Below are 17803 nucleotides of genomic sequence, written 5' to 3'. Positions count from 1 at the left end.
GGACACTACGACCGTGGAAAAGCGGGATCAGGACAACTGGAATCCGTCAGTGCCGGCTGACTACTGTTGGACACTGACAGGAGGAACATCCGATGCTGAGTACAAACGAAAATCAGCGGCAAAACATTTTTAGGTCGGTTGAACTAACACAATGTGTCAGCGTCGTTATGTGATTAAATGTGTTAAATTCAATAAAAATTGATTTAATGTTTCTACAATCTCCGACATGATTCAGCAAATCTGAAATTATCTTTGTGTTCAGCTTGAAATTGTCTATCATAATCTCCAAATTTGTTTCAGCAAGCAACTTTGCTGTCTGGTGTAAGAAGGAGGGGGAGGGAACAGAGGGGAGTGGAGATTCTGGGCAGGGTCAGACTGTACCTCACACCTGGCTCCAACTTACAGTAGTGTTGAGATAGCAGGAGATCTTGCCAAGGCAGACGGTGGTGTTGCAGCGAATCGGGCCCTGTTCGTCCTTGGTCTGCAGACGGGCAAAGTGTTTCATCAGCTCCACATTGAGGTTGGTGTCACTGAGCTTTGGGGCCAGTAGGAGCATCGACTGGAAGAAAGAACAAGCCGTCAGGACCCAGCCACGGTTCCCCCAGTGCAGGGCCCCTCCCCTCCGCCCCGGTGCGGGACCCCTCCCCGCCCCGGTGCGGGACCCCTCCCCGCCCCGGTGCGGGACCCCTCCCCTCCCGTCCCCATGAGGGACCCCTCTGCTCTGCTCCACTGCAGTTCCCCAATGCCCCAGGCCAGGGTGCATCAGCAGGTCAGATGGAGCAGCTGTGTCCCACCCTCTGCTCCACTGCCTCTGTCCCTCTCCACCACCTCCTGATCTGCCTCCCACCGACACCATCTCCCAGTCCATCTTTCCCTTTACCCCTCCACGCAGTGCCCCCGTCACCCCCAACTCTCCAGACATCCCTGCCCTCACCTCCTCCCACATCTCTCTCCTTCTATGTCTCTACCCCTTCCCAGCCACCTTGACCCTTTGCCCTCCTTTCTCCCCCACCCACCTTCACGGTCTGCTCGCGGATGGCTGGGTTGGTGTCCATGAAGCCTTGCACAACATGGGGGAAGATCTGTGTGTTCACTGTTGCTTCATTGAGGTACTGAATGAACTGCTCCATCTGCAGGAAGAGACAACCATCAGTGACAAACTAGGTCCAGCCATGGGGAGGTGGGGGACGAGCCCCACTACCCAGTTCAGGATGGGGAGGAGTGTGCTAGGATGTCACTGAGCTTGGATAATACAGTTTGGGATGGGGTCTGGGTGATGCTGAGGCTAGTGAGTGAGGATGGGCAGGGGGTTTGTCTGTCTCCCACAGAGCTCATGACTAGGTCAGGCCTGAACCAACTGGATGGTGCAGTAAGCTCCAGATGGCGGACTCCTGCTCCCGTTTCTCATGTTGACCCACTTCGATGAGAAGCATGGATGCAGTGAATGCTCCATCTGTTTTCCAGGGTATGGGAGTCCAAAACTAGAGGGCATCGGTGAGAAAGAAACCTTAAAGGGCTCAGGCCCGAAATGTCAGTGATGGATCTTTGCCTCCTATGGACACTGCGAGATCAGCTGAGTTCCTCCCGCATCTTTGTTTTGAGATTGAAGAAGGACACACATAGAACACCTCAGCATGGTACAGAGTCCTCGATGTTGTGCCGACCTATGTATTTCTATCAAGAACAGAACTCAACAAAAATAGAGGATTATGAGGTTTGAAGGGTTTTAATATTTTTGGTAGGAACATGTGGGCCGGCACAACATCGACGGCTGACTGTACTGTCATGTTCGATGTTAAGCCCTCCCCAAACTGTAACCCTCTATTTTCCTTCCATCCATGGGTCTGTCTAAGAGTCTCTTAAATGGCCCTAATGTTCCAGCTTCCACCCCCACCCCTGGCAAGGCCTTCCAGGCCCCCACCACTTTCTGTGTAAAAGACTTTCCCTGATGTCTCCCTTGAACTCCCCTCCCTTCACTTTATACAGATGTCCTCTGGTGTTTGCTGCTCCTGCCCTGGGAAACAGGCACTGTCCGTCCACCCAATCTACGCTTCTCAGAATCTTGTCGACCTCGATCAAGTCTCCTCTTGTCCTTCTTCGCTCCAGAGAGAAAAATCCCATCTCTGCCAACTTGGCCTCATGAGACTTGTTCCCCCATCCAGGTGACATCCTGGTGAATCTCCTCTGTCCCTCTCCACAGCGTCCACATCCTTTCCGTAATGAGGTGACCAGAACTGAACACTCTAAATGTGGTCTCACCAGAGATTTGTCAGGCTGCAACATCACCTCACGACTCTTGACATACATTTGAAAGTTTCTGTAAGATCCCCATTCATTCTATTAAAGCCTCAGAGCATGCCAGCCAGGCAGTGAAGCCACGGCTGGCCATGGAGACAGGAGCAGGGTGGGGTGGGGAAAAACAGCAGTTACCCACCTGCTGAAGCAAACGAATCCTCATCGCTCTGTCCGTTGAGGAAAACATCTTAACCACCACAGGGATGATTTTTTGCTGATATTCCTCTGGGCTGAGGAACTTGCCTACCTGTAGTGAGAGGACAGGGTTACCTGCAGGCCTACCCCCACCCAACGATGCCCATTCCCCGAATTCCTCCTCACTGTCGACGACTCCAGCAACCTTTACGTCACCTGCAAACGTACTGATCTTATGTCACTATCGGGGTCCCAGCACTGATCCTTGGGCAACACCACCCTTGGGGAGTACCAGATGAACTCTTAATTACCACCACCCTCTGTGCAGTACGACCAGGTCGGTTCTGAATCCAATCTGCATTTAATGCTTGTATAAAAACCCTTGGGATTTTCCAGCCTTTTATTCTTCCTGGTTCCCATTCCTTTCCCACTGCTTGTATGTTCCTGAAGGTCCCAGTCGAATTTTAGCACCCAAAACATTGCATGGCTCCTTTTCCTTCGCTGCTCAACGACTAGATCAGTGGTTCGCCACCACATACCACCTGAAGTAACCCCTTCCTAACCACAGAGCCCCTGTGTCATCCTAAGTCATGGCTGCTCTGTGGTTAGTGGGAAAGTAAAGGTTAGAACCATGCTCACACTCACTCTCCAAGATACTACTACTTAAATTTATTTTAGATTTACAATAGACATTCATCATGCTAACAGGCCTTTCCGGCCCATGAGACCAGGCCACCAAAATCAACCTGCAACCCCTGTACATTTTTTTTGAATGGTGCAGGAAACCAGAGCCCCCTGAAAAACCCACACAGACACGGGGGTAACACCATGCCTGTTAATGATTTGGAATGGATTGGAAATTAATATTATGAAGCAATTTTAATTTAATTTATGTATATTTGTCCTGCATGTGTCTTGTGTCTGTATGTGTGTGATGTCGGGTGTGCGTCCGCGTGAGGACTGGAGAATGTTGTTTCGTCAGGTTGTACTTGTACAATTGGATGACGATGAACTTGAACTTCACCAAATCTGCGACGTCTCTCACCCTCCAAGTTCCCGGAAGCATATCACCTTTGCCCAGCGTTGCAGCAATAACCCCATCTCTGAAGGCATGCACAGCCAATGCAGTGCTGCTTGCATTTCAGATCCTGTCAGGTGGTGCATTTACACTTCCTGCACGTGCGCCCTGCCCCAGAACACAGGCACGTACCTTAAAGAGGGGAGTGAGGATAACTGCACCGACGTCGCCAAACTCGAACGCTGTCAGCAACTGCGGGAGGATCTTGTGCTTGCAGAAGTCCACGGGGAAAGTGTCGAGCTGAGAGCTCAGCTGCGAGAAGAACTTCTGCCGCTCAGTCTGCTCCTTGATCTGGGGGGGAACAGAGAGGTGAAGTCCCTCAGTTACAGACCATTAACAGTAGGAGAGTCACTGGAGGAGGGGCAGGGCACACAGAGAGAAATGAAGTCCCTCAGTTACAGACCACTAACAGTAGGAGAGTCACTGGAGGAGGGGTGGGGCACACAGAGAGAAGTGAAGTCCCTCAGTTACAGACCACTAACAGTAGGAGAGTCACTCTGGGGGGGGGGGGGGGGGACGACACACAGAGAAAATGACCAACAGTCCATAAGATAGAGGAGTAGGCCATTCTGCCCATTGAGTCTGCCCCACCATGAGCTGATCCATTCCCACTCCCCTGCCTTCTCCCCTGGACAATTCAGATAACTATCAATCTGTGCTTTAAATACACCCAACGACCCGGCCTCCACAGCCGTTCATGGTAGCAAATTCCAAAGGTTCCCCACCCTCTAGCTGAAGAAATTCTTCTGCATCTCTGTTTTATATGGGCACCCTTCAGTCCTGAAGTTGGGCCCTTGACTCCCCGTCCACGAGAAACATCCTTCCCACATCTACTCTGTCCACGACTCTCAACATTGGAAATGCTTCTATGGGGTCCCTCCTCATTCTTCTGAACTCCAATGAGTCCAGTCCAACGTTCTTCATATGCTAACCCCTCATTCCAGGAATCTTTCTTGTAAATCTCTGAAGCCTCTCCTACGCCAGCACATCCTTCCTTACATAAGGAGCCCAAAATTGTATGAACAGGAATGTTATTCTGGAGGGTGGGGCTTCACTGAGGACCTCGGCTCTGTCCACTGTCATGGCGGGGAGCTCCCAGAGGCCACCCATTTCAAATCCATGTCCCACCCCCTCGCTAACATCTTTCCGTGGTCTCATGCATGGCCAGACTGAGACCACCCGCAAATGGGAGGAACAACACCTCATCCTCTGTCTGTGCTCCATCCATTCGGATGGCGTCAACATCGACTTCTCCAGTTTCCGTTAATATTCTGATGCCTTCCTGTTCTTTGCTTCTACCTCGAGGAAGGGCTCAGGCCTGAAACTTCGGTGATATATCTTTACCTCCTGTGGATTCTGTGAGACTGGCCGAGTTCCTCCGGCTTCTTTGTATTGACCACTTCAGTACTTCCACTGCCTATCAGGTCATATACCTGCACAGGGCTCCATCACACAACCAGGGTGTAAGAGCTATCCTCAGGCCAGTGAGATCTCCATGGACATCGCCACTACTGGCCAGAGCAACAAGTTTGTGCTGACTGGTTGCATCATGGTCTGGTTCGGGGATACCAATACCCCTGAGCGTAAAGCCCTCCAAAAGATAGTGGAGGCAGGCCAGGACTTCACATGTAAAATCCTCCCCACCATCAAGAACATCTATGGGAAACACTGCCGTTGGAGAGCAGCAGTGATCATCAAGGATCCACCCCACCCAGCACATGCTCTGTTCTCGCCGCTGCCGTTAGGAAATAAGTGCAGGAGCCACAGGACTCCAACTACTAGGTTCTGGAACAGCTACTACCCCTCCACCGTCAGACTCCTCTACGACAAGTTCAATCAGGGACTCATTTATGGACTCTGACTCGTGCACTCAATTGATTTTTTTTCCTCTCTGTATTGCAGTTTGTTTACATGCCTTTATTTGTTTATTTGTTCTGTAGTTTGTTTTTACACTACCAACCGGTGAATCTGGGGAACTCTCTTTTTCTGACCGAAAGAGGCACTTTCAGGCAATTTCTGCTGATGGAGAATTTGCCTGCCTTACAATAAACCAAAGTGAATTTTGTGTAATACAGGTTTTGTACCCCCTATCCAAATACCCCAAATCCGAAAAGATCAAAACTCCAAAAGTTTTTTTGTCCATGGTTCCATAAGGTAATACGTAATAGAGTTCAGATATCCTACAGCCCTGTACCAGTCCCCAAACTGATCCCACTCTCTCCCCAACAGCACTGTATCAGTTCCCACACTGATCTCACTGCCCCACTCTCTCATGACAGAACGCTATCAGGGTTGTATGTGATGTCATGTCTGTACTCTGACAATAAATCTGAAATCTGACTGACCTGAATCTCCTCCAAGAATAGGTTGGTTTCAACGAAACTGTTGTTCATGAAACCACTGGGCTTTCGGCAATTCTGCAGAAATTTGGCTGGGTTTGGTCTTATTTTGGGATTGGCTCCAACCAGCTCACAGTAATGTGGAACAAGCGACTTGGGGATCTGAAAGGGAAGGGAGAGGAATGATTGAGAAGCACCTCCTGGCCACCAACCCCGCATGAAGCCAACAACTCCAGATCCTGCACAGATAACATTCCATGTCAAATGTCCAAAGAAAAAGGGATTGGTCATGTGAACCTGGAGTCTTGCCCCACCCCCCACCAAACACGAGCCTTCGATTGATACCATTAAACAGAACTAGGGCCACCACCCATGTTTTCATTCCCATACACAGCCCAGTAAAGGCCCTTCAGTGCATGATGTTGTGCTGACCCATAGATACCTACAAAAAAAGAAACTAAACACTCCTGACCTCAAAACTCTTGATTTTTCATCCCTCCTTGCATCTGTCTAAGAGTCTCTTAAATGCCCCCAATGTTCCAGCCTCCACCCCATCCCCGGCAAGGCATTCCAGGCCCCCACAACTCTCTATGTAAAAACACTTCCCTCCCTTCACTTTGTACTGACGTCCTCTGGTGTTTGCTAATCCTGCCCTGGGAAACAGGCACTGGCCGTCCACCCTGTCTACGCCTCTCAGAATCTTGTCGACCTCTATCAAGTCTCCCCTCATCTTTCTTCGCTTAAGAGAGAAAAGTCCCAGCTCTGCCAACTTGCCTCATGAGACTTGTTTCCCAATCCAGACAACATCCTGGTGAATCTCCTCTGCCTTCCTCTCCACAGCGTCCACATCTTTCCTTGTAATGAGGTGACAAGAACTGAACACACTACTCCAGGTGTGGTCTCACCATAGATTTGTGGAGTTGTAACATGATGTCTCGACCCCTGAACTTAATCCCCCCTGGTGGACAGCACGCATAGTGTAACTGTAGGCGCAACGCTGTTACAGCACCAGCGATCTGGGTTCAAATCCTGCATTGTCTGTAAGGAGTATGTGCGTTCTCCCCGTGAGATTACAGACTAGTACGGAACCATCCCCGACACTCAGACTGCAGGTTACAGACCAGGACAGAACCATCCCCGACATTCAGACTGCAGGTTAGGGAGAATGATCACTGACCTTTCCGAGAGAGCGGAGGGAGGACAGTCTCTGCAGCGGGCCGTTAAAAACCTCCCAGATGAGGCATCCCAAGCGCCACATGTCAGCTGACCTGAAGGAAGAAACTGGTCAAGACCTCCATGTCTGAGTCAGAGCAACAACAGAAGTAGGCCATAACATAGACAGCTGGAGAAGAGGATAAAGCCAACAGTTCCCTTGTCTCTGCGGACACCACTGAGGCGGGTTGCAGATAGAACCATAAAACTTTCCAGCATAGAAACAGACCCTTCAACCCTTCTACTCTATGCTGAACTATTCTTCTGCCCCGTCCCACTGATCTGCACCCTGTCCATCCCCCTTCCATCCACGGACCTATCCAAATTCTCCCTGAATGTTAAAATTGAGCCTACATTCACCATCTCAGCTCGTTCCACACCCCCACCTCTCTCTGTGTGAAGTCGTTCCCCCTAAACTTCTCCTCTTTCACCCTTAACCCACATCCTCTGGTTTATATCTCACCCACCCTCAGTGGGAAAAGCCGACCTACATTTACTCTGTCTGTCCCCCTCATAATTTTAAACTCCTCAATCAAATCTCCCCTCATTCTTCTACGGTCCAGGGAATAAAGTCCGTACCTATTCAACCTTTCCCTGTAACTCAGTTCCTGAAGTCCGGGCAACATCCTAGTAAATCTTCTCTGCCCTCGTTCTATCTTATTGAGATCTTTCCTGTAGTTTGGTGACCAAAACTCCATACAATTCTCCAAATCTGGCCTCACCAATGTCTTGTACAACTTTACCACAACATCCCAACTCCTGGACTCAATACTTTGATTTATGAAGGCCAATGTGCCAAAAGCTCTCTCGACAACTCTGTCCACCTGTGACACCATTTTCAGGAAATTATATATCTGTATTCCCAGATCCCTCTGTTCTACCGCACTCCTCAGTGCCCGACTGTTCACCATGTACGTCCTTTCTTAGTTTGTCCCTCCAAAATGCAACCCCTCACACTCGTCTGCATTAAATTCCATCTGCCATTTTTCCAGCTGGTCCAGATCCCTCTGCAAAATTTGAAAACCTTCCCCACCGTCCACAACGCCTCCAATCTTAGTGTCATCTGCAAACTCGCTGATCCAATTTCCCACATTATCATCCAGATCATTGATATAGACAACAAATAACAATGGTCCTAGTACTGATCCCTGCACCACTAGAAATGAACGTCAACATTGTATTCACCTCCTTCACCCCCGACTCAACCTGTGTCACCCTTCAGGGGATCCTGCACGAGGACTCCCAGGTCCCATTGCACCTCTGAATTTTCTCCCCATCCAAATAATATTTGGCCCATCTATTTCTTCTTCCAAGGTGCATGACTGGACACTTCCGGACATTGTAGCTCATCTGCCCCTTTTGCTCGTTTACCTCATCTCTCTGCAGCCCCACCGCCCCGTGGCCGCGGCCCCACCGCCCCGTGGCCGCGGCCCCACCGCCCCAACCACCTATTTTGGTTTCTTCTGCAAATTTAACCACAAACCCATTAATTCCTCAATCCAATTCATTAGTATACAATGTAAAACAAGTGGCCCCAACACCGGCCCCTGCAGAACACCACTGGTAACTGGTAGCCAACCAGAACAGGATGCCTTTACCAGCCAGTGTTGGTACTGGCCATGCGAGTACCCTTTCTGTAATTCCATGGGCAGCCTTATCAGTAGCATCTTGTCAAAGGCCTTTTGAAAGTCCAAATACACAACATCCACAGCATCCTCCCTGTCTGTCCTACTTGTGATCTTTTCAAAACATTGCAGCAGGTTTGTCAGGCATGATTTTCCTTTAAGGAAACCATGCTGACTTGGACTTATCATTTCACTTGCTCCTACACCTGTTCTTTCACTATCATCCAGGGTCCCAAGCAGCCCATTTGACTCCAGACACAGGGTGGCTGCAGCTCCCCGTACGAACTTACCATTTCTCCCCATCCCCTTTGCCAGCACCTGTGTCCGTCTTCTCTGGCGGGTTGTACATGTCAAGCTCTGGGATGCCTTTTGATGGCTGGGGCATCTCCCCCTGCGCCATGTACATGTAATCAAGACCGCCCAGCTTCCACTCTCCTGCTCGGTCCACGAACACCGCTGCTCTGCACACATTGTTGTGGATCAGGTTGCAGTCGTTCACAAGGAAACTCAAGGCTTTCTGCGAGACAGGAGGTGATGTTAAACCCTATGTTGGTCCCAGTAAACAAAAGGTTTGCATGTACTCAGCCCCTCTCTGTGGAGAACCCCAAACATAAGAAATAGGAGCAAGAGTCGGCCATTTGGCCTGTCAAGCCTGCCCCGCCATTCAATGAGATCATGGCTGATTTGATCAGAAGCTCATCTCCACCGACCTGCCTTTTCCCCACATCCCTTAATTCCTTGACAATGTAGAAAACTATCCAAATTGGTCTTCAAAAATATATTTATTGTTGCCTCCACTGCTTCAATGGGCAGCGAATTCCACAGATTTTCCCCTGACCCTGGGAGAAATCTACTCCCCGGATCTTGAGGCCATGTCTCTTTATTCTGGTCTCCCCCACCCCCCCCACCCCACCCCATGGGAACAACTTACCCACCTCTATCTTATCTTTGCCTTTCATCATTTTAAATATTTTTTTAAATAAGATCACCTCTCCTAAATTCCAGTGAGTACAGTCCCAGACGACTCAATCTCTCCTCATAGGCCAACTCCCTCCTCCCTGGAATCAACCTGGTGAACCTCCTCTGCATCATCTCCAAAGCCAGTCCGTCCTTCTTCGAGTAAGGAGACCAGAACTGCAGTCAGTTCTCCAGATGTGGCTTCACCAGGACCTCCCTGCTCCTAAATCCAACCCCACCCCCAAGCAATGAAGGCCAATGTCCCACTTGATGACCTGCTGCACTTCCAAATTTCCTTTACGCGATTCATGACACTGGAGTGAACAAGATGGGTGCCTTGGACAGCACAGGCTCGTGGGTTGGACGAGAGTCCATGTTGAGAGAGGCAAGGATCAGAGAGCTTTGTGACCTTACCACAATCTGATGCAGGCCCCAGGAGATCTCGAGTTCACTCAGCTCACCCACTGCCTCTTTGGCTTTCAAGTAGGCGCCAAGGGGCGTGACAGGCTCCGTCACCACGTACAGGCATTTCTCGGTCTGTGAAGTCAAGGCAGAGGCAGTTACTCGCGCTGAGGCACGGCCAATCAATGCCCTGAGGCTTCCCTGGCTCCACCCCCATCACAGAAAGGCACCTGTCAGCTGGGGAAGGAGCAGGGTAAGAGATTCCCACCCATGCTCACTGCTCAACTCACGGTGAGAATGCCATCACTCACTGGGATTGGTTTTGGAATATTAAACAGTATTTATTTTTATATATACGTACATTAGGGTATCCAGCACCTAAAGGATTGGTAGATGCCAGATAAATGTATTTTCCAGTTGCATTAAAAATAGTTTAAAAGACAAAAATACTAGACTGCCCTTACACTGAACAAACTTCACCTGCATGAATATATAAACCTTAAAGCATTTTACTTGATTTTCAGTCACATTCTTTGAAAACATTTAACCGTTGCTGCATCTGCAGGTTCCTCCCCCTCCACGGAGCTGCCCAAAAGACCAACAATAGATAATTAACCCCCCCCTCCGCCAGTTTACAGATGAAGCCTCTGACTGGGGCGACTGAGCAGGGAAAAGGAGACACTTTAAGAGAGATGCCCCAACAGCGAGCGGCATCGACCTGCTCTTCATCCTGGGCGAGGCCATCACTGTTTCATACGACTTTATCCAAACAGCTCCTATGAGTAGAGCCTGACCAAGGTCTCCACTGGCTGCTGGCTGGATGTTTGCTCCCATCTTCATCACAGATGTTCTCTGAAGTAATACATCAACCTATGTTTACAATTTTAAACTTACGTATTTTGTTATCTGTTATTCTATTCTTAATTTATTTTTATTTTTAAATTTTATTTTCCATTTTTTTTTGCTGGTTGCTTGAATTCTGGATAACAGGGATTTTATTGTATACACTTGTCTTGTGTGTATGTGTTATGTCTGAGTGTGTGTCTGTGTGCTTTGCACTGAGGTCCGGAGAACGCTGTTCCGTCGGATTGTATAATCAGATGACAATAAAGTTGAAATTAGAAAATTAAATGTCAGCACCTGTTTCCCAGGGCGGGAATAGCAAACACCAGAGGAGATCTGTACAAAGTGAAGGGAGGGAAGTTTAGGGGAGAGGTCAAGGGGTAAGTGTTTTTACAGAGTTTTGGGGGCCTGGAATGCCTTGCTAGGGGTGGTGGAGAAGGCTAGAACATTAGGGGCATTAAAGAGACTCTTAGACAGGCCCATGGATGGAAGGAAAATCGAAGGTTATAGGGTAGGGAGGGTTTAGTTTTTTTTTTAGTAGGTACATATGTATAAACCACCACAACATTGAGGCCAAAGGGTCTGTCCTTTGCTGTAGTGTTCTACGTTCTAACTCCACAAACTCCCTCATGGTGAATCAGTCCACTTGCAGCAAAGACCAACTTTGACCCTGCAGGCGGAAAGCAGATCAGAGCCACAGGAAAACGAGCTCAGGTGCAAACATGGAAGGCACGTTCAAAGCTCCTGAAACTGCTTCACAGCTCAATACTTGTGATGCTGGAGACGTGGCTCCCACAAACAGCAGCACACCCCTGACATTTATCAAAACAAGCAGTTATAAAGAAAAATAAAGTTAACAAGCCTGGGTGCTTGTGACCACTGTGCAACTGTGGTGCTTACGCACACAAAAAACTGCTAAATTTAAAAAGTTTGAGGGTCCAGTTTCTCGGGTGGTCCGTACCTCTGGTATCCGGATATTTTGGACTTGTACTGTATAACAGCCAGTCTCTTTTCACCCTTCCCATTTCTGTTTATCTTATATTCATCAGAATTCACCTTAATACCTTTAATAGGACTATCCTGCCCTAATCATCTGCGCCAAAGGTTCAATGACCAATGGAAGCAGAGCTGGTGACAAAAGGCACTCCTATCTGTTTGATCTAGATAATGTAAAAGGCAGAGACATCTGCCCATTTGTCACCACTCCTGCAGTGGGATTTTTATACAAAGCCTTAATCCAATCAGTAAAAAGAAGCCCAAAGTTAAACTTTTCCAAAAACAAAAAACTCCATTCAGCTCGATCAAAGGCCTTTTCAGCAAACAAATGACCATCCGTTGGTCAGATTGCTTCCGAGAAATATTAATTAAAGAAATCAATTTGACCACATTGTCTGCTGAATAACGGTTCTTAATAAAACCTGCCTGATCGACCTGAACCAGATCAGGTAAACAGTTAGACAGTCTATTAGCTAGAACCTTGGCTGCTATTTTATAATCCACATTTAACAAAGGAATAGGTCTATAAGACCGCACCTTCAAAGGATCCCTATCAGTAATAATTGCTTTAGAAAAGTAGTCCAGAAAAGAACTAGTTTTCCCCGTCTGATCTTGAATCTCAATCATCAAAGGGACTAGTAAATCTTGAAGTTCCTTATAAAATTTATCATCACTTGGAGATTTATCACCCGACATAGTTCAAAGTGCATCTGCTAATTCTTTACCATTAAAACAAGCATCCAATTCTTTAACATCCTTATCATTTAAAGAGGGCAAGGTTAAACCAGATAAAAATTCTTCAAATTCATCCTCATCTTGCACTACCTCAGACGCATACAATTTCTCCTAGAACTTACAAAACTCATCATTAATCTCCAGGTTTATATGTAACCCTCGAACGATGCCGAATAGCATTTATTGTTCAAGATGCTGGTTTCATTTTTAACTGGCATGCTAAGTCTTTATAGGGTTAGCTCTCTCCCCAGAGAGCTAGCTCTCTCCCCTAACTCCAAGTCCTCTGTAAAAGCTTTCCAAATGATACGTTTGTAACGAATCGTACTGTCATTTCAAATCGACGTCTTTTTTTTTATCTTCCGTCGAAACACGTTGTAAATCTTTCTCTAAAATCTCCTTCTACCCTTCCTATTTTTTAAACTCATCCCAAAATGATTCGATCGCTTCTGATCCTGTCACCTCTTTCAAATGATTTAATGTTGTTCGTCGGCAACACAGCCGAGCCGCCCCTCTGCTTACCTGCTTCTCCTCGTCTCCCCCCCCTTAGAGATTAGCCCCGTACAAGAACAGCCACTCACCTCCAACCCATCCACGAAGGAGAGGATGTTCGGGTGCCGCAGGGTCTTCAGCCGCTTGAATGCGGCTTTCGCCACCTGCGTCTGGTCCTCAGAGTTAGGCTTGACTTCATACGTGAAGACGGACACCGGCTCATGGGTACCCTGGAGGGGGAGGGGAAGGGAGTGAAGCACCAAAGCACGTGTCGGTGGTCAAAAACACCGAGACGCTGGAGGAACTCGGCCAGTCTCGCAGTGTCCAGAGGAGGTAAAGACATATTAATGATGTTTTGGGCCTCGAGGTCAACAAGGGGAGTGGAGGAGGCAAATGGAGGGAGGGCAGGGAGCAGCTGGCGGGGGGGGGGGGGGGAAGAAACCGCTGCGGGTATTGGAATGAGCTGCGGCCTTGGGGGAGGGGGAGGGAGAGGGAGAGGGGAGGGAGAGGGGAAGGGGAGGGAGAGGGGAAGGGGAGGGGGAGGGAGAGGGAGAGGGGAAGGGTCCCCTCTGGGGATGGGGGGGCTGAAGGGTCCCCTCTGGGGATGGGGGGGCTGAAGGGTCCCCTCTGGGGAAGGGGGGGGCTGAAGGGTCCCCTCTGGGGAAGGGGGGGGGGCTGAAGGGTCCCCTCTGGGGAAGGGGGGGGGGCTGAAGGGTCCCCTCTGGGGAAGGGGGGGGGCTGAAGGGTCCCCTCTGGGGAAGGGGGGGGGCTGAAGGGTCCCCTCTGGGGAAGGGGGGGGCTGAAGGGTCCCCTCTGGGGAAGGGGGGGGGCTGGGGTCCCTTTTGGGGAAGGGGGGGGCTGAAGGGTCCCCTCTGGGGAAGGGGGGGGCTGAAGGGTCCCCTCTGGGGAAGGGGGGGGCTGAAGGGTCCCCTCTGGGGAAGGGGGGGGGCTGAAGGGTCCCCTCTGGGGAAGGGGGGGGCTGAAGGATCCCCTCTGGGGAAGGGGGGGCTGAAGGGTCCCCTCTGGGGAAGGGGGGGGCTGAAGGGTCCCCTCTGGGGAAGGGGGGGGCTGAAGGGTCCCCTCTGGGGAAGGGGGGGGCTGAAGGGTCCCCTCTGGGGAAGGGGGGGCTGAAGGGTCCCCTCTGGGGAAGGGGGGGGCTGAAGGGTCCCCTCTGGGGAAGGGGGGGGGCTGAAGGGTCCCCTCTGGGGAAGGGGGGCTGAAGGGTCCCCTCTGGGGAAGGGGGGGGGGCTGAAGGGTCCCCTCTGGGGAAGGGGGGGGGGCTGAAGGGTCCCCTCTGGGGAAGGGGGGGGCTGAAGGGTCCCCTCTGGGGAAGGGGGGGGGCTGAAGGGTCCCCTCTGGGGAAGGGGGGGGGCTGAAGGGTCCCCTCTGGGGAAGGGGGGGGGCTGAAGGGTCCCCTCTGGGGAAGGGGGGGGCTGAAGGGTCCCCTCTGGGGAAGGGGGGGGCTGAAGGGTCCCCTCTGGGGAAGGGGGGGGGGGCTGAAGGGTCCCCTCTGGGGAAGGGGGGGGCTGAAGGGTCCCCTCTGGGGAAGGGGGGGGGCTGAAGGGTCCCCTCTGGGGAAGGGGGGGGGGCTGAAGGGTCCCCTCTGGGGAAGGGGGGGGCTGAAGGGTCCCCTCTGGGGAAGGGGGGGGCTGAAGGGTCCCCTCTGGGGAAGGGGGGGGCTGAAGGGTCCCCTCTGGGGAAGGGGGGGGCTGAAGGGTCCCCTCTGGGGAAGGGGGGGATTTGAAGGTCCTTCGGCCCACCCTCCTCCGTCCCGCCGGTGAGGCCACGTCAGCCGCCGCCGCCCCACTCGAGCTCGGGGCCTTGGCCCGCGGCCTCTCACCTTCCTCTTTCCACGGTGCAGCCGCCACAGTCCGGCCGCGGCCTCGGCGTCGCCACCCGTTTCGAAGGGAAAATCCTTCACCGGATCCCGGGAAAAGAAGCCCCACATCGCGGACGGCCATAGCAGTGTCGTCACTTCCTGGAGACCGCGCGGTCACGCGGGGGGGAGGGCCGCCTGCGCCGGGAATAGGGCGCTTTCTCGGACCGGACGTCGTCTGGATCCCCACTTCCTGTCCCCAGTGGCCAGGCTTAGGGTGGGCATTTCCCCAAGGTCTCTCCAAGCCCAAAACTCCTCCAAATTAATTCATCAGCAACTGGATAAGGATTTATCCCCAAGGTCGTTGTTTGCGGCCGTGTCGAGGAGCAAACATTTTTATAAATTGTATTGTATATCTGTTTTTGGGAGATAAATTGGGTGTGGTGATATGTTTCCTCCATTGTATATAGTTATCATTGTCCGTTGTATATGTGGAGCTGGTCCGCCCTTGGATGACCCATATCCTATGACTCCTCCCCCATGGTCCTAGGCCACCTCTCCCTTTCCGCCATTCCTATACCCGGGTTCTTCTGTGTATCGTTTCCTCCGCTTGTCTCTGTGGGTACTAGTCGTGCCCTACATTGGGGCAGGTATTTTAGTGTACAAACACCTTAAAACAGATGAATGCATGACTGCAGGAACCAGGAGTTCAGATTCAAGTTCATTTGTCATCCATTGTACCAATGCAATCTGATGAAATGAAACAGCATTCTCTGGTTCATGATGCAAATCACACATACTTTTTTTCTTTGGCTTGGCTTCGTGGACGAAGATTTATGGAGGGGGTAAAAAGTCCACGTCAGCTGCAGGCTCGTTTGTGGCTGACAAGTCCGATGCGGGACAGGCAGACACGGTTGCAGGGGAAAATTGGTTGGTTGGGGTTGGGTGTTGGGTTTTTCCTCCTTTGCCTTTTGTCAGTGAGGTGGGCTCTGCGGTCTTCTTCAAAGGAGGTTGCTGCCCGCCAAACTGTGAGGCGTCAAGATGCACGGTTTGAGGCGTTATCAGCCCACTGGCGGTGGTCAATGTGGCAGGCACCAAGAGATTTCTTTAGGCAGTCCTTGTACCTTTTCTTTGGTGCACCTCTGTCACGGTGGCCAGTGGAGAGCTCGCCAAATAACACGATCTTGGGAAGGCGATGGTCCTCCATTCTGGAGACGTGACCCATCCAGCGCAGCTGGATCTTCAGCAGCGTGGACTCGATGCTGTCGACCTCTGCCATCTCGAGTACTTCGACGTTAGGGATGAAAGCGCTCCAATGGATGTTGAGGATGGAGCGGAGACAACGCTGGTGGAAGCGTTCTAGGAGCCGTAGGTGGTGCCGGTAGAGGACCCATGATTCGGAGCCGAACAGGAGTGTGGGTATGACAACGGCTCTGTATACGCTTAACAAATGATATATGTACATATATTATAATAAATATTCATAAAAAATATTTTATTCATATTTTCACACAAGCTTGTACAATCACAATCCCATATGTTCATTTTCTTTATGACATAGAAACATAGAGAAAAGGTGCAGGAGGAGGCCATTTGGCCCTTCAAGCCTACACCGCCATTCAATATGATCATGGCTGATCAGTACCCGGTTCCTGCCTTCTCCCCATACCCCTTGATCCCCTTAGCCACAAGGGCCAAATCTAACCTACTCTTAAACATCGACAAGGAACCGGCCTCAACTACTTCCTGTGGCAAAGAATTCCACAGATCCACCACCCTCTGAGAGAAGAAATTTTTCCTCATCTCAATCCTAAAAAACTTTCCCCTATCCTTAAACTGTGACCTTCTGGTTTTTCCCAGCATTGGAAACAACCTTCCTGCATCCAGTCTGTCTCATCCCTTAAGAATTTCATATGATTCTATAAGATCCCCTAAAATCTTCTAAATTCTAGAGAATACAAGCCTAGTCTATTCAACCTTTCTTCATATGCAAGTCCTTCCATCCCTGATATCAGACTAGTGAATCTAATGACAAGCCCTTGTCTCTATCAACCCCCCTCCCCATCATGTAAAACAAGACGATTCACTCACACTACTATCATCAACAAAACATTAGCATTAATAAAATAAATAATAAATAAAGGGCAGTGACTGTCACACCTCAATGGGGGGCCTCTGGGCCAGTGCTCATTCTCGACTTTCCTTGATTGGGATTAGTGCAGGGGAGAGGAAGCTGCAGCAGGAGACAGGGAAACCAATCGCCGCCAGGTGCCTATAGTGCATGTACGGCTGCCAGATCTTATGGAAGGTGCTGTATTTGTTTCTAAGACTATAAGTTATTTTCACCAGGGGAACACAACTTTGCATCTCCTTGTTCCATTGTTCAATACTAAGACTAGAGTCGGATCTCCAAGTTAAAATAAATATTCTTAACAAATACTAGAGCCACAGAGAAATGTTTTAGCAGGTCATTCAGCAATCTCACTGCCCATGGGAAGATGCTATTTTTTAACCTGGTGGTTCTGGCCCTGATACTCCTGCATCTTTTCCCCAATGACAGTAGCTGGAAGATACTGTGTACAGGGTGGTATGGGTCCTCTTTGGTTTTTATGAACCCTCTATAATTAATGAACCCTGTAAATCCCACAATGTAGGGGAGGGCAACCCAGCGATCCTCTCTGCTGCTCTCTGGTCTTGTGGATTGACCTCTGATCCAGTGCTCTAAAGTAACCATATCACACTGTGATGTAGCCAGCCTGGACACTCTTGATCAAGCTCCTATAGAAAGCTGATAGAATGATGGCTAGTACCCTTGCCCATCTCAGTCTTTGAAAGAAAACAGATCTTAAAATACTGGAGCTCTGCTCATGCTAGACATATC

At 50.2% G+C, this 17803-nt stretch overlaps 1 protein-coding gene across 2 annotated transcripts in view; it reads right to left on the bottom strand.

Moving 5' to 3' along the window:
• scyl1 (SCY1-like, kinase-like 1) overlaps positions 1-15086 on the bottom strand; it is a 31540-nt gene extending 16454 nt beyond the window's left edge. For both annotated transcript variants that reach the window (XM_069894258.1, XM_069894259.1), the window contains exons 1-10: positions 14947-15086; positions 13196-13336; positions 10056-10178; positions 8975-9201; positions 7025-7115; positions 5854-6009; positions 3641-3799; positions 2435-2542; positions 1017-1130; positions 404-559 (exon numbers count right to left, since the gene is read on the bottom strand). In XM_069894258.1, coding sequence (XP_069750359.1) covers positions 404-559; positions 1017-1130; positions 2435-2542; positions 3641-3799; positions 5854-6009; positions 7025-7115; positions 8975-9201; positions 10056-10178; positions 13196-13336; positions 14947-15054 — 1383 coding nt within the window. In that variant the 5' untranslated portion in view covers positions 15055-15086. The remainder of the gene's footprint in view (positions 1-403; positions 560-1016; positions 1131-2434; positions 2543-3640; positions 3800-5853; positions 6010-7024; positions 7116-8974; positions 9202-10055; positions 10179-13195; positions 13337-14946) is intronic.
• Positions 15087-17803: the final 2717 nt, after the last annotated feature.

The sequence above is a fragment of the Narcine bancroftii genome, chromosome 8 (genome assembly GCF_036971445.1).
Source record: "Narcine bancroftii isolate sNarBan1 chromosome 8, sNarBan1.hap1, whole genome shotgun sequence".
NCBI classification, from domain to species: domain Eukaryota; kingdom Metazoa; phylum Chordata; class Chondrichthyes; order Torpediniformes; family Narcinidae; genus Narcine; species Narcine bancroftii.
The sequence above is the reverse complement of the archived record's forward strand: the minus strand, read 5'-3'. Positions and strand labels throughout refer to the sequence as shown.